This window comes from Muscardinus avellanarius, assembly GCF_963383645.1.
Source record: "Muscardinus avellanarius genome assembly, chromosome: 1".
Lineage (NCBI taxonomy): Eukaryota > Metazoa > Chordata > Mammalia > Rodentia > Gliridae > Muscardinus > Muscardinus avellanarius.
The window spans coordinates 238554528-238568876 of NC_137786.1; the positions used below are offsets into that span (position 1 = coordinate 238554528).

Genomic DNA, 14349 nt, shown 5'->3' on the forward strand with positions numbered 1-14349 from the left:
TATTTGATTTCTTTTTTTTAATAAATTTTTATTGGTACAGTGTAGTCATACATCTTAATGGGATAAAAAAAACTTGTGCATATATACACGCACACATCACCCAATCATCCCCTATCCAATCCCTAACCCTTTCTTCCCCCACCCCTCCTTCCCATGCTTGGTTTCCTGATTAACTTTGATATGTTTGTGGGTTTTTTCTTCCATATATGGTCAAGTTATTTTTTGTGTGTGTGGGTCTGTGGATGGAAACCAGGGGCATTCTACTTCCAAGCTACACCCCCCTGCCCTATTTTTTATTCTTTATTTTGAAACAGGGTCTCACTAAGTTCCAGAAGGCCTCACTAAGTAGCTGAGGCTGTCAGCGAACTGCAATCCTCCAGTCTCAACCTCCCAAATACTGGGATTACAAGCATGCGCCACCACGCCCGGCTTGGTCAAGTTATTTTTGACAAGGTTTCCAAAAATATTTGGTGAAGGAAATAATAATCTTTTCTCTAAATATTGTTGAAAAACAATAACCACATTAAAAACAATAAAATTTGTCCCTTACCTAACACCATATACAAATATTAACTCAAAATAGATAATAGATCTAAATGTAAATCTTAAGACTATAAACTTTTAAAAGAAAACCAGGGTCATAAAACTTCACAAGACTGAAATTTGCAGTGATTTATTGGATATGATTCCAAAGGCACAGACAACAAAAGAATAAACAAACTTCATAAAAAATAGAAAAATATTGTACATCCAAAGACAATATAAATAGAATTAAAAGTTACTGATAAAATGGGATAAAATTTTTCCAAATGCTATATCTGAAGGTATATTAATATTCCAAATAGAAATCCTAAAAATTAGCAACAATAAAAGCAAAAATTACAATTCAGAAATAGGTAAAAGAATAAAATAGATAATGAATCTCCAAAGATTTTTATATGACCAATAAACACATGAATATCACTCATCATTATCTTAATATAACTAATAATAAGGAAATACAAATAAAAACTATAGTGAAATACTACTTCACATTTGTTAGGGTGGCTACTGAACATGAATTACTTTGCTCCAGCCCTTTACCTTGAGTTTGCAGCAGCAGATGGATGGATTCTTGTTTTTGCTACTTTATGTCTTCTATTTGGGGAATTGGGGCCATTTACATTCAGTGTGATTACTGAGAGATAACTTTTAGTGCCTAACATGTTAGGATTTTATTTCTGTTTAAAATACTGTTTATTCTTCTTTGCTTAGTTGTCTGCTGGATGAAAAATCTTGTTTTTCTGGTTCTGCTGTGTATAACCTATCTCTTCTTTGTAGTTAATCTCTTTGAGTATTTTCTCTAGCACTGGTTTTGAAGATATAAATTCCTTCTGTTTCTGTTTGTCATGGAAGCTTCTTATTTCCCCATCTAATTTGATAGATAGTTTTTCTGGGTAGAAATTTTTTGGCTAGAAGTTGTTTTCTTTCAGAGTTTGGAATATGTTACTCCAAGCCTTTCTGGCTCTCAGGACTTGGTTTGGGAAGTCTGGAGTGATTCTAATTGGTTTGCCTCTGAATGTCACTTGGCCCTTTGTTTTTGTTGCCTTTAAGATTCTCTGCTTGGCTTCTACATTGGTCATTTTGACAATTATGTGGCATGGGGAACTTTTTCTCTGATCCTGTCTAAAGGGAGTTCTATAAGTTTCCTGAACCCATGTATCAACCTCTTGCTCTATGTTTGGAAAATTCTCTGCCACTATTTCTTTGAAGAAATTATTGATCCCTTTGGCTTCACCTTCTTTTCTCTCCTCTATTCTGATTATCCTTAGGTTAGCTCTCTTAAAATGAGCACATATTTCTTCAATGTCAGATTCCTGCTGTCTGATTTTTTTTCTAAGTTATGAATTATGCATTCGTTTTTGGAGTGATTATCTTCTAGGAGTGAGATTCTGTTCTCCATGTGGTCTAATCAATTGTTTATAGTTTGAATTGATGCTTTTGCTTCAATGATTGCATCCTTTATTTCTTTTAGACTCTCTCTAAATTCTTATCAAAAATCCTGTTATATTCCTGATTTGATCTTCTGGAGATCTCTGAATTTCTGTGTTATCGGGTTCTGATATTATGGGGTTGTGGGCATTCATTGCTCTATTGTCGTTCCTCTTTCCCATGATTTCAGAAGTTTGTTCCTTCTCTGGGTTTTTTCCCAGTTCACCATGACTTCACTTAGTGTGCTCTGGATCTCGAAGTTGTTGTAATCTCAGCCGCCAGTACTCCTTTACTGGGTTGTATCGTAAAGTCTCAGACCCAGGGAGTAAAGCGAAGCTGCGTGAGACCATGGGGGTGCCGGGCTGTGTGTTTTCCCACAGGGAGCTGCGACTAGAATCTGGTATCTCTGACACCACTACTTCTTCACTGTTGAAGGAAGTGGTGTTAGACTGCAAAATCTCCAAGCCAAGGAGATTATCAAAGTTGCGCAAGTCCCTTGGGGTGCTGTGCTGGGATTTCTCCTATAGGGGCCGCAATTTCACTTACAGTTTTTGTGTGCACTGATCTGGAGCCATTGAGGGCGTGGTGAACTTGCCAACACTTTTTGCAATATGGCATCATTACTACTTCCTCAGCCGAGAGGCTGGTGTATTTCTTTACTGGTTTTGAGCTCTGTTCTGAGTCCCTGGAAGGCGTGATGAGCCTGGCCACAGGGAGTTTTAGATGTTCTTTGTGCTGAAAGAACTGCTGAATTATACCTGAATGGTCTGCAGCTGCTCACTTCAGCTCCTTGTTTACCTTTCCTCTCTGGAGCCTGGTGCTGTGATGCATGATGGCACCGATGCGGCTCTGAAATGCGGGCTGGTTAATTTCTGATCTCTGTTTGTTCTTCTAGTCTTCTTTTTCTCTCTGTCCCTTGTGTTTACATTTTTTATTTCTCTGATGATAGTGTTTTCTGAAAAGGTCTGATTTTGTGGCAATAGAGATCAAGTGTTAGCAGGACTGGTAAACACTGCTTTTCTCGGTTGCCATCTTCCAGGAGTCCTGGAACCAATTCATTAATGGATAAAAAAATTATTTAGTGGGTAAGGTAGGTAGGTAAAGTGAGACAAAAGAAATGTGGCCTTTGGGTCTTTCTTTCTGTCTCTGTCTCTGTCTCTCTCTCTCTCTCTCTCTCTCTCTCTCTCTCTCTCTGCTTTCTGCCTCCATGATATGAGAGCAGATTCCCTCTGCTCACGTTCTCTCTCTGCTCCCTGCTGCCATGTCCTGATCTCTGCAGATTTCACCCAGCCTAACTTGGACTGGATGCCAGAAATCTCCAGAACTGTGAGCAAATAAATCTTCCTTCCTCCAACAGTACTTGGTTGCCAAGCACTTTGGGTCGCAGCTGTGAGGATGCTGTGAAAGACCAGCTCTCTGGTCTGGCTGACACGTGTCACATGGAACTCCTGCCCTCCCATGAGCCGCCCATCAGCGCTCCCCATGCTGACCTACGCTTGCACTCACAGACAATCAGCGAATGGCGTGTCGAGGTCAACACTCTCCTCTGGAATCCAAAACACCTGAGCACAAAACCTCGAGGAAGAGACATTTACTTGCTCACAGTTTAGGAGATTTCAGAGCTCATTCCATGTCAGGCCAGGTCTGCAGAGCTCAGGCGTCGTGTCGGGAAGGATAGATGGAGAGAGCAAGTCTCTGCCCTCACATGGTGAGGGATAAGGGAGAGGAGCAGGGAAGAACCTTAATAATTCCCAAGGCCAACCCCAGGAGCCCTCCTCAGCCACCAAGCCTGGCTTCAACATGGCTGCCTGCTTCCATGAGGGATAGAGGGGCATTCTAATACAAACCTTTACATGAGATAGCAGGAGCCTTCAGACACTGAATGAGCTGGTATGACTGGGAAACAAAAATGTGTCTTTCTTTGACTTTTATCAACTTGATTTTAACACCACTGGTGGCAGTGGCAGACCACAGAGAAGAACACAGAAAGGGCCTCCCATGCCTTCTGTCTCCTCCCAGCAAGCTTACAAAGGGATCCGGGCAGGACGCAGAGGGTGGACTCCGCCTTGTGCATCCTCAGGCCTCCGGGACGGAGTGAGGCCAACTCTGTCCTCACCCTCGTGAGGAGCAGCGATCCCTAAGGAACAGTGACCCGGCATTGCCCAGATTCTCCACTCCACGGCTGCCTGGCATTGATTCTGCCTTGATTCTGACTCTGAAGCTGTACAAAGACCCTCTGCATCTGCCTCAGATGGAGACTGTGCAAGGGCCCAACCCTGAAGCAGGTGCTACGTAGACCCTGCCTCCCTGGCCCAGCCTGCCCCACGGGGGCCTGTAGGTTAGTGCAGAGACACTGGGCAGAAGGACACACTGTGAGGGGAGCCGGCACAAGTCCCTGAAGGAGGACGAGGCAGGAAGGAAGGGGTTTGTGATCAGACACTGGAATAAAGAGCAACCTGGAGAAGTGCAGAGGGTGGTGGAAGGTGTTTATTTAAGGATGTGAAGGGAACAGGTGAGACCTCAATAGAGAACCAGGGAGAGCAGGGGTGAGAGAGGCCAAGGGGCTGTGCTGGGCAGTGCCAGCTCTGGGTGGGCACAGCAATTGCAGCTCAGGGCTCCCCGGCTCTGGGGGCTCCACTGTCTGCTGCACCTCAGCTTGATGAGGGCCCAGGAGAAGCCAGAGCCCTGAAGGCCAGGGCCTCAGAGGCCCGATGGGGGGGGGGGAATGGAGGGAAGACAGGCGGGGTTCACTGGGCAGAGGACAGAGGACTATCCACAGGTGAATGGTGTCCTTCTTCTACTCTGGACACCTGGGTCCTCCTTGGGCTGAAGAAGCAGCCTCCACCAACAGGAAGACAAGACCCGGAGGTGAGCTCCTGTGACCCAGGATACAGCTCTTGTTCCTGTGGAGGCTGCAGTGTGTGGGGACATTACAATCAGTGGTCAAAATCTCAGATTATGCACTCAGTACAAATGGAAACACAGCAGGTGGACAAGCAGAAGATGGCCCCCTGCCTTAGGAACATCAGGGCTTGCAGCAGCTGGACTAGCCACAGAGGGCTTGCATAAGCTAGACTAGCTGCAGCAGGGCTTGCAGCAGGATGACCCACAGCCTGAGGAGCAGCAGGGCTTGCAACAGCTGGACTGGCAACAGCCTGGCTTGCAACAGCTAGACTGGCAGCACATGGGGACACAGCAGCTGGACTGGCAGCAACAAGGTTTGCAGCAGCTGGACTGGCAGCAGGTTTGCTTACAGACCCCACAGCAGCCCCCACAGGAGCCACAGCTGGAGCAGCAGCAGGCTGGCACACAGCAGCTGGAGCCACAGCCCCCACAGCTGGAGCCGCAGCCTTCAGAGCAGCCACAGCAGCCCATGGTTCAGGTGTTTGAGGTGGATGGGTCTGAGGATGAGGTGGAGAGGGAGGTGTGCGTGTGTGCAGCCTTTGGTGCTAGGACCCTTTATCTACCTGTCCAGGGTACTGAGAGCACGAGGCCCCTTCCTCCTGTCTATTTCTGTGCTTACCCCAGGGAAGCTCCATGTCATTTAATATAACACAAACACCCCTCCACATTGCGACACACTTCCTTCTCAAGCACTGCTTCCTCTGAAACCTTCTATACCTGCCTGCCCTTGGCTCTGGGCACCCTGCAAATGAGGGGAGCTTCTGGAGCTGTAGCGGTCTTGGTGAACTCGCCGCCACTGCTAGCAATATGTCGCCACTGCCACGCCCTCGGCCGTGAGGCTGGCGTATTTCTTTTCTGTTTTTGAGCTCTGTTCTGAGTCCCTGGTAGGCGTGATGAGCCTGGCCACAGGGAGTTTTAGGTGTTCTTTGTGCTGAAAGAACTGCTGAATTATACCCAAATGATGCGCAGCTGCTCACTTCAGCTCCTTGTTTACCTTTCCTCTCTGGAGCCTGGTGCTGTGAGGCATGATGGCGCCAGTAAGGCTCTGCAATCCGGGCTGGTTTCTTTTCTGGTCTCTGGTTGTTCTTCAAGTCTTCTTTTTTTCCATCCCTTGTATTTACATTTTTTTATTTCTCTGCTGATAGTGTTTTCTGGCTATGAAAAGCTCTGATTTTGTGGCAATAGAGATCAAGTGTTAGCAGGACTCATAAAAGCTGCTTTCCTTGGTCACCATCTTCCCGGAAGTTCCCCAACTAATTTGATAGGTAGTTTTACTGGGTAGGAAATTTTTGGCTGGAAGTTGTTTTCTTTCAGAGTTTGGAATATGTTACGCCAAGCCTTTCTGGCTCTCATGACTTGGTTTGGGAAGTCTGGAGTGATTCTAATTGGTTTGCTTCTGAATGTCACTTGGCCTTTTATTTTTGTTGCCTTTAAGATTCTCTGCTTGGCTTCTACAATGGTCATTTTGGCAATTATGTGGCATGGGGAAACTTTTCTCTGATCCTGTCTAAATGGAGTTCTATAAGTTTCCTGGACCTGTGTATCGACCTCTTGTTCTATGTTTGGAAAATTTTCTGCTATTACTTCTTTGAAGAGATTATTGATCCCTTTGGTTTCACCTTCTATTCTAATTATTCTTAGCTTAGCTCTCTTAAAATGGGCCCATGTTTCTTCAATGTCATTGCTCTGGTATTAATTTCCAAAATGTAAACAGCAGTCAGAGCCTGGTTGCTGCGCAGACACTCAGGCAGAGAGGGTGTCAGCAGTTACAAGGCAGAGTTTCTCTCTCTCTCTCTCTCTCTCCCTCTCTCTCTCTCTCTCTCTCTCTCTCTCTCTCTCTCCCCTTTGTCTAATGTTTACTCATAGTAAAGCCTTTTGCCCTAAAAATATGTAGAGACAATTGAAAGCCTTAGATCACAGTGACTCTGCCAGGTGCGTTTCAGAGATGTAAAGATAGCACACTGGCTCTAATCAGCATGTCGATCTTTCTCCTGTTCTTTGCGACCCCAAAATGTAAACTCTGTGTTACTTGAAAGCACCTATAGTTGAAGAGCAACTAATACTGCCTAATACAATAGAGGTGGAAGCAGGTGGACAATGACCTCTGCACTTAGTAAGGGCACTGTCTGAAGGCAAAGAGGCATCACCTGGCCAGGGAAATAAGTTCCTCGCCCATTGCCTTGGTAACGCTGATAAGAACATACCAGTGAAAATCTCTGTGGAGGCTGGGGAGGGAGAGAAGGTCCGAGTATTGTTTTGGGCTCTCCATCGTACCCGCATGCTGCTTTTGCTTCTCTTCTCTTTCTCTTTCCTCCTGGTTTTGTAATAAAGACTTACTTAAAGCTGCAGCGAGGTGCCTATTAGTTTTAAACACCCTATTCAACAAATCCTAGTTGAATAGAGGAAAACAAGCCCACAGCGCATACAACCATTACAGATCCTAGGATTTCTCTGTAGACAGTCATGCTCTGTGTGTGTGAAGTCTGGGAGCCAAGCTCTCCCCAGGCACTCTCGGGGTTCACCCTTCGTGACCTCCATGGCTCCCGATCCTCCTCCTGGCATCAGCATGGTCAATGCCATCTCCCAGGGCTCGCCTTGCTGTTTCTTCTTCACACCCATAATTAACCGTAAGGCTGACATGTCCTGGCCTCCTTCTTACCACACTTGTGGCTCCTGTCTGAGCCGACAGCTTCTGGGCCTGAGGACACTCTGACTCCCCACCTGCACTTCTCACCTTTTGCTCAAAGCCTGGATCTGAATGCCTGTGGACACTGTGGCTGTGAACTGTCTCATCCCCAAGGCGTATCTCTCCTCAGTGACTAGCAGAACTGTGAAGCTCGCCCTCAAAGCCTCATCCTATGTAGCCTTGTCTTGAGCAGGGATGGAGCTCGCATGATGACAGGGCATCACCGCTCTGGTCACGGTCTGCTCTGAGGCCCCCGGGAAGATGCAGGTGTAATTGAGGCCCCTAGAGAAAGATATCAGTGAGATGCATCCTGCTGACCAGGAAGGAAGAAAGCAGCCATGCTTTGAAGGGCCTCAGCAGGGGAACTTGAGCCACTGAGGATGGTCACTGGCTGAGAACTCAAAGAAAATGGGGACTCCAGTCCTATAATCACAAGGAACTGAATTCTTCAGGCCACCCGATGACCTCAAGAGGGGCCCCGAGCCGTAGGTAGGAGTCCGGCAGAGCTCACAGTTTGCTGGCAGCGTCAGAGCCCTGAGGAGAGGACCCAGCTGTAATCCACCTGGACTTTGTATTCACAAATAGCATAACATTTTTTAAAGTATGTATTTTTTTTTTTTTGCGGTACTGAAGATGGAACCCAGATGCATTCTACCTCCAAGCTGCACCTCCAGCCTTATTTTCTATACTTTACTTTGAAACCGGGTCTCACTGTGTTGCAAAAGGCCTAACTAAGTAGTTGAGGCTGTTCGCAAACTGGGATCCTCCAGTCTCAGCCTCCCAAATATTAGGGTTACAAGCATGTGCCACCACCTGGCAAAAAGTATGTGGTTTGAAGTCTAAGTTTTTGGTTCTTGTTACACTGCACAGAAAATTAACCCCCATGTCCTCGTCCCTCCTGCCATGAGCAGCAAGCTCCACTCAATCAGAATAGACCTGGGAGCTTCCTGGTCCTCAGCTCTGATCGCCTCCACCCACACCTGAGCCCAAGCCGGTCCTGTGGAATCACCAGTCACACGGTCTGCAGTGCAGTGCTACTCCAATACAAGGCCACCGCATCCACGAGGATGTCCATCAATCCCCACCCACCAACCAAATGAGCTTCCAGAACTATCAGCCACCTCCCAGCCCTGCTTAGACTCACCCAATGGCTTCCTAGCGTTCAGCAGGAGACGGAGCACCTTTGCCTTCAGTGCCCGGCACACCCGCGGCACAGCTCCTCCTGGTCTCACACTTCTCTGAGCTGTAGGTGTACCGATGCCTACTCTCCTGTGTGCTTTGGGTGTGCAGAACCGTGTGCTAGGTCCTTGGCATGGCCAGACCTCTAACATTCACCACGCAGGGTGAATGGATGCTCACGTACCCTGTTCTGCAGAAGAAACAGAGGTGTCAAGAGGACCAATGATTGGCCAAGGTCCTGGTGCAGTATCTGGCCCCAAGCCCTGAGTCAGAGCCCAGTCCACCCCCAGTGAGCCCACGGGGCCTGCCTCTGTGTCCTGGACATCTCTGCCCCCCTGAACCCTGCAGGCCTTTCCAGGACTCTCTAATGGAGGTCACCTTCTGCCCTCCCTCCTGTCCCCTGAGTCTCCTGTCTCCTCTCAACTCTGTGGTCTGCTCCTGTCCCCTCCTGCCGTCCTGCATTGTGGATCCCCAACTGTCTCGGCATACCAGGTACAGACAGAGATGGCGGCCACTAGGAGCGGGAAAATGTTCACCACGAGAACTGAATTGTGTGCAGAGGGAAGGCGTTTATTTAAAGATCACACAGGGCCCCATCTGGGCAAAGTATGCAGGGAGAAAAGAAAGTCGGTGTGAAGGGTTAATGGGTCCCCAAAGACATGGAGGCGCCTGGGAGGCCATGGCAGGAGGGATCCAGGGCTCAGGAGCTGGGGGCTCTACAGGGGCTGCGGGTCTACACAGAAAGACTGAGGACCACAGGCCAACCTTCAGAGTGGGGCTGGGGCGCAGCTTCTCATTAGGGGTGCTGGGAGAGAAGATCGTGCCCTCCTCCGCAGCCACCCGATGGACGCCCAGCTCAGGAGGCTGAGGAAAGAGTGTTCTGGAGACAGATGAGATTAGAGCTTCATGGAGAGGCGATGCAGCCCAGGACACTAGGTGCAGCCTCAGAAACCCCAAAGGGCAGGGTTACCTGAGAGTGCGGCACAGCCTCAGATCTTGCACTGGCAGCACACGGGGGCACAGCAGCTGGACTGGCCGCAGCAGGGCTTGCAGCAGCTGGACTGGCCGCAGCAGGGCTTGCAGCAGCTGGACTGGCAGCAGGATGACCCACAGCCTGAGGAACAGCAGGGCTTGCAGCAGCTGGACTGGCAGCAGCAGGGCTTACAGCAGCTGGACTGGCAGCAGGATGACCCACAGCCTGAGGAACAGCAGGGCTTGCAGCAGCTGGACTGGCAGCAGCAGGGCTTACAGCAGCTGGACTGGCAGCAGCAGGGCTTACAGCAGCTGGACTGGCAGCAGGATGACCCACAGCCTGAGGAACAGCAGGGCTTGCAGCAGCTGGACTGGCAGCAGCAGGGCTTACAGCAGCTGGACTGACAGCAGCTGGACTTACAGCCTCCACAGGAGCCACAGCCCCCCTTGGAGCCCCCACAGGAGCCACAGCCCCACTTGGAGCCCCCACAGGAGCCACAGCCCCCCTTAGAACCCCCACAGGAACCACAGCCCCCCTTGCAGCCCCCACAGGAGCCACAGCTGGAGCAGCAGCAGGCCGGCACACAGCAGCACACGGGCTTGCAGCAGCACACAGGCACACAGCAGCTGGAGCCACAGCCCCCACAGCTGGAGCCGCAGCCCCCACAGCTGGAGCCGCAGCCCCCACAGCTGGAGCCACAGCCCCCACAGCTGGAGCCGCAGCCCCCACAGCTGGAGCCGCAGCCCCCACAGCTGGAGCCACAGCCTCCGGAGCAGCCACAGCAGCCCATGGTTCTGGTGGTCGAGGTGGTGGTGGGAGGTGTAGGTAGAAAGAGGTGTGCGGTGTGGAGTCTCCTGAACTGAACCTTTATATACCTGCCCGGGTGCTGCAGGCCCCTGGGCACTTCCTGATTACCTCGGTGTGTTTCCCAGAGAAGTCATGTGCCCTGTAAGTCACACAACCTTGCTTCCCTGTGACACGCCCTCGTCTCATGCGCTTGCCGCTCCTGAGCTGGGTCCCGCTGCCACTGTTCTGATCCTTTCTGCCCTCTCTTGTTCAGTGCTGACCTGGTGAACACACCCAGCTTGCCTCCCTCGGCCTCCTGTCCCCGGGCTGCTGCCCTGGCCCTCTGCCTGAGGCCCACCTGCCTCGGCTTCCAGGGACAAGGTCCCCACGTCCAGGACCTGGGCTGTTGGGGACGTCCCTTTCTCTCCCTCCTTTGCGACCCCGCTTCCTGCAGCCCCGGGTCTTTCTTCAGTCCTCCTGAAGGCCCTGATGCTCCTGGCCTCTCCGCTCTCCTGCTGCGCACATTCAGAGGCCGCACAGACAGAGGCCTCACGGGGAGCTTGCCTGGGTCCCCAACCAGCACAGGCCTCGAGACGACAGGGCGGGTCCACAGGTGGCCCAGGCCTCTGGGTCGGGAACCTCGGGTCTGGTCTGTCACCCCAGGCCTTGAGCAGTGCGTAAGATATTCTAGAACATTCGGCGGCCTGCATCCCCCCCCTCCCTCCCTCCCTCCCTCCCTCTCCTCCTCCTCCTCCTCCCCCCTTCTTCTTCTTCTTCTTCTTCTTTCTCTCTCTCTCTCTCTCTCTCTCTCTCTCTCTCTCTCTCTGTCTCTGTCTCTCTCTCCCCCCTACCTCTGGGCAGGGCTCAGTCTGGGCCTCTGCACCCCAGAGCTCCTGACGGCAGCCACGGCCCTTCTCTCCTGCCAGGGCACACCCTATCCTGGAGAGCTCCCGCCTCACCAACTTAGTTACTGTCTTCTACGGATCCAGCCACGGGTGCGTACACCCGGTACCTTGACACAGTTCTCCTTCTGAGGTCTGATGTGCAGAATCTTTCATGCAAATTCCCCAGGAATATTTCCTCTTTGGGAAAATGTCTTTTCGAGCATTTTGCCCTTTTAAGTTATTAAATTATTTTAAATTATTCTAGATGTTTTTATAGAGCTTCCTAATACATTCTCTCTCTCTCTCTCTCTCTCTCTCTCTCTCTCTCTCTCTCTCTCTCTCTCTCTCTCTCTCTCTCTCTCCCCCCCCCACCTCTGGGCAGGGCTCAGTCTCGGTTTCTGCATCCCAGAGCACCTGACGGCAGCCATGGCCCTTCTCTCCTGCCCAGAGTACATCCTATATTTCTTCTAGAGCTTCCTGCTACATCCTCCCCTCTCTCCTTCTCTCTCCCTCTCTTTCCCTCTCCCTCTTTTCCTCTCTCTCCTCTCTCCCCCTCTCTGCTCTCTCTCCCTCTCTCTCCCCCTCTCTCCTCTCTCTCCCCCTCTCTCCCTCTCTCTCCCCCTCTCTCCCTCTCTCTCCCCCATCCTCTCTCTCCCTCCCCCCCTCTCACTGGGGAGGAACTCTGTGGCTTCTACCTCTGAGCCACATCCCCAGCCTTCTTTATTTTTTATTTTGTAACAGTGTCTCAGGAAGCCACTGAGCGCCTTGCTAAGTTGTCCAGCTGCCATGAACCTGTATCCTCTGTCTCCACCTCCAGCGTGCTGGGGTGACAGGCGGGCACCCCCGCCCAGCCCTCAGGTCTCCCCCATGAAGGCCGATGGGAGGTACAGGAGCCTGGCGCCATTCTTACTTGAATAGATTCCAGCTCTTTCCTCTGCGTTGCATTCTGGGGCATATCTGCTTGTGAATCTTCCAGTTTACCAAATCAGCATTTGTTTGCATTTAAGTGGAATTGTAATATACATGCTGACATTCAAATAATAAATTTCTTTTTAGAACACACATGTCACTTATACTAGGCAGAACAGTCAAGGTTGAGAAAACATGGACCCGCACAGTGCCCTCTGCACCTGGCTGGGGACTCGCTCTCCCTGAAGCTTTGGTCTTGAGAGCCATGGGTCCCCTCCCTTCGCTTCCTGCCTTTTCTCCTCTGTAACAGATTTCAGTCTCTGTGACAGTAGCCGTCCCACTCGGATTGAAACATAGAGCCCCAAATGGCCCCTGCTCTCTGCCATGTGAAGACAGCCCAGTGATATAAACTACAAACGGATTAGCATTTCAAAAAACCCACCGGAATTGAGGGCACGCACGTGCGCGCGCGCGCGCACACACACACACACACACACACACACACACACACACACGTGCTCTGCAGGATAGGATGTGCCCTGGGCAGGAGAGAAGGACCATGGCTGCCGTCAGGCACTCTGGGGTGCAGAGGCCAAGACTGAGCCCAGAGGAGGTAGGGGGGAGAGAGAGAGAGAGAGAGAGAGAGAGAGAGAGAGAGAGAGAGAGAGAGAGAGAGAGAGAGAGACACCACCAAATGTTCCAGAATATCTTACGCACTGCTCAAGGCCTGGGGTGACAGACCAGATCCGAGGGTCCTGACCTAGAGGCTGCAGCCACCTGTGGACCCGCCCTGTTGCCTTGAGGCCCCTGCCCACTGGGGGGCCCAGGCAAGCTTCCCGTGAGGCCTCTGTCTGTGTGGCCTCTGAATGTGCGTGGCAGGAGAGCGGAGAGGCCAGGAGCATCAGGGCCTTGAGGAGGACTGAAGAAAGACCCAGGGCTGTAGGAAGTGGGGTCGGAAAGGAGGGAGAGAAAGGGACATCCCCAACAGCCCGAGGGCCTGGACGTGGGGACCTTGTCCCTGGAAGCCGAGGCAGGCAGGTCACGGGTCAGAGATGATGGGGATTGTGCCCGTATTGGAAAATTGCTTTAGTATTAATTTCAAAAAAAAGGAGTCAGGGCCTGGGTGCTGCACAGGCGCTCAGGCAGGGCGGGGAGGCAGCCTGTTATAATGCAGAGTCCCCTCACCAGAAGTGACTGCCAAGTACATAAAAGAGTTGTAGCCCAGGGCCTTCATATTTTAAAGACAAGTTTATATAATAAATAACTTCCAGCAGATAGAGATAAAATAAAAGCCATAAACCCCAAGCACAGGGAGGATGGTACAGGCCTCAAAGAGGGCATATACCACGTGACCCCTGGCTTTGATAACCAAGTAACACGTCTTGGTTGCAGCCCACACCTGCAATCCAGTCGGGGCAGATAAGAAAGACTTGGTCAAGCAGGATGGGAGACGGTGAATCCTCACAATCATAACCAAGGCTTGTACTGGAGCTGATGGGCAGGACCACACCCACATCAGGAGCAGATAGAAAGACTATCTATTGGTCAAGCAGGATGGGAGACGGTGAATCCTCATAATCATACCAAAAGGCCTGCACCAGTAATAGCGGGCCCACACCTGCATCAAGTCAGCAGAGAGACTATTGGTCAAGCAGGACGGAGATCATGAATCCTTATAAAAACTGTTCTGCGTTCCAAACCACAGCGTCTCATTTTCAAGGCCCTCCACTGTGTCCCTCTGATGCAGTCTTTATTGATCTGTCCCTTCTTTCTACCTCTGTAATAATAAAATTGCTTAAGCTTGCAGCAGCATAGTTCTAGTTATTTTTTCTAAACTAGTTAAGAACAAAAACCCATGGCTCTCCATTTCACAGACGCCCCGTTAGAAAAGAGGCGCCAGGGCAGCCTGGGGACAGGAGGCCAAGGGAGGCCAGAGCCCAGAGCACTGCACAGGGCGGAAGATTGTGCTGGAGCCTTCTCTCCCAGACACAGTGGAGAATATGGTGGGATCAGGCCACACTTGGATTAAGAACCCGCAGAGCGGGGTGTGTTCACAC

The 14349-nt window shown here is 50.6% G+C and overlaps 1 protein-coding gene across 2 annotated transcripts; it reads right to left on the minus strand.

The window, feature by feature from the left end:
* Window positions 1–9729: 9729 nt before the first annotated feature.
* On the minus strand, window positions 9730–10503 carry LOC308269128 (uncharacterized protein; the record flags this gene model as incomplete). Of its 2 annotated transcripts, XM_080704294.1 has the most annotated exons (2): window positions 9730–9880; window positions 10115–10503. In XM_080704294.1, the coding sequence occupies 2 exons, from the start codon at window positions 10501–10503 to the stop codon at window positions 9730–9732; spliced, it is 540 nt and encodes a 179-aa protein (XP_080560420.1). The 2 variants fall into 2 exon arrangements, with proteins under 2 accessions (XP_080560420.1, XP_080560419.1); XM_080704293.1 differs by having other exon boundaries at window positions 9730–10503.
* Between the last annotated feature and the right edge of the window lie 3846 nt (window positions 10504–14349).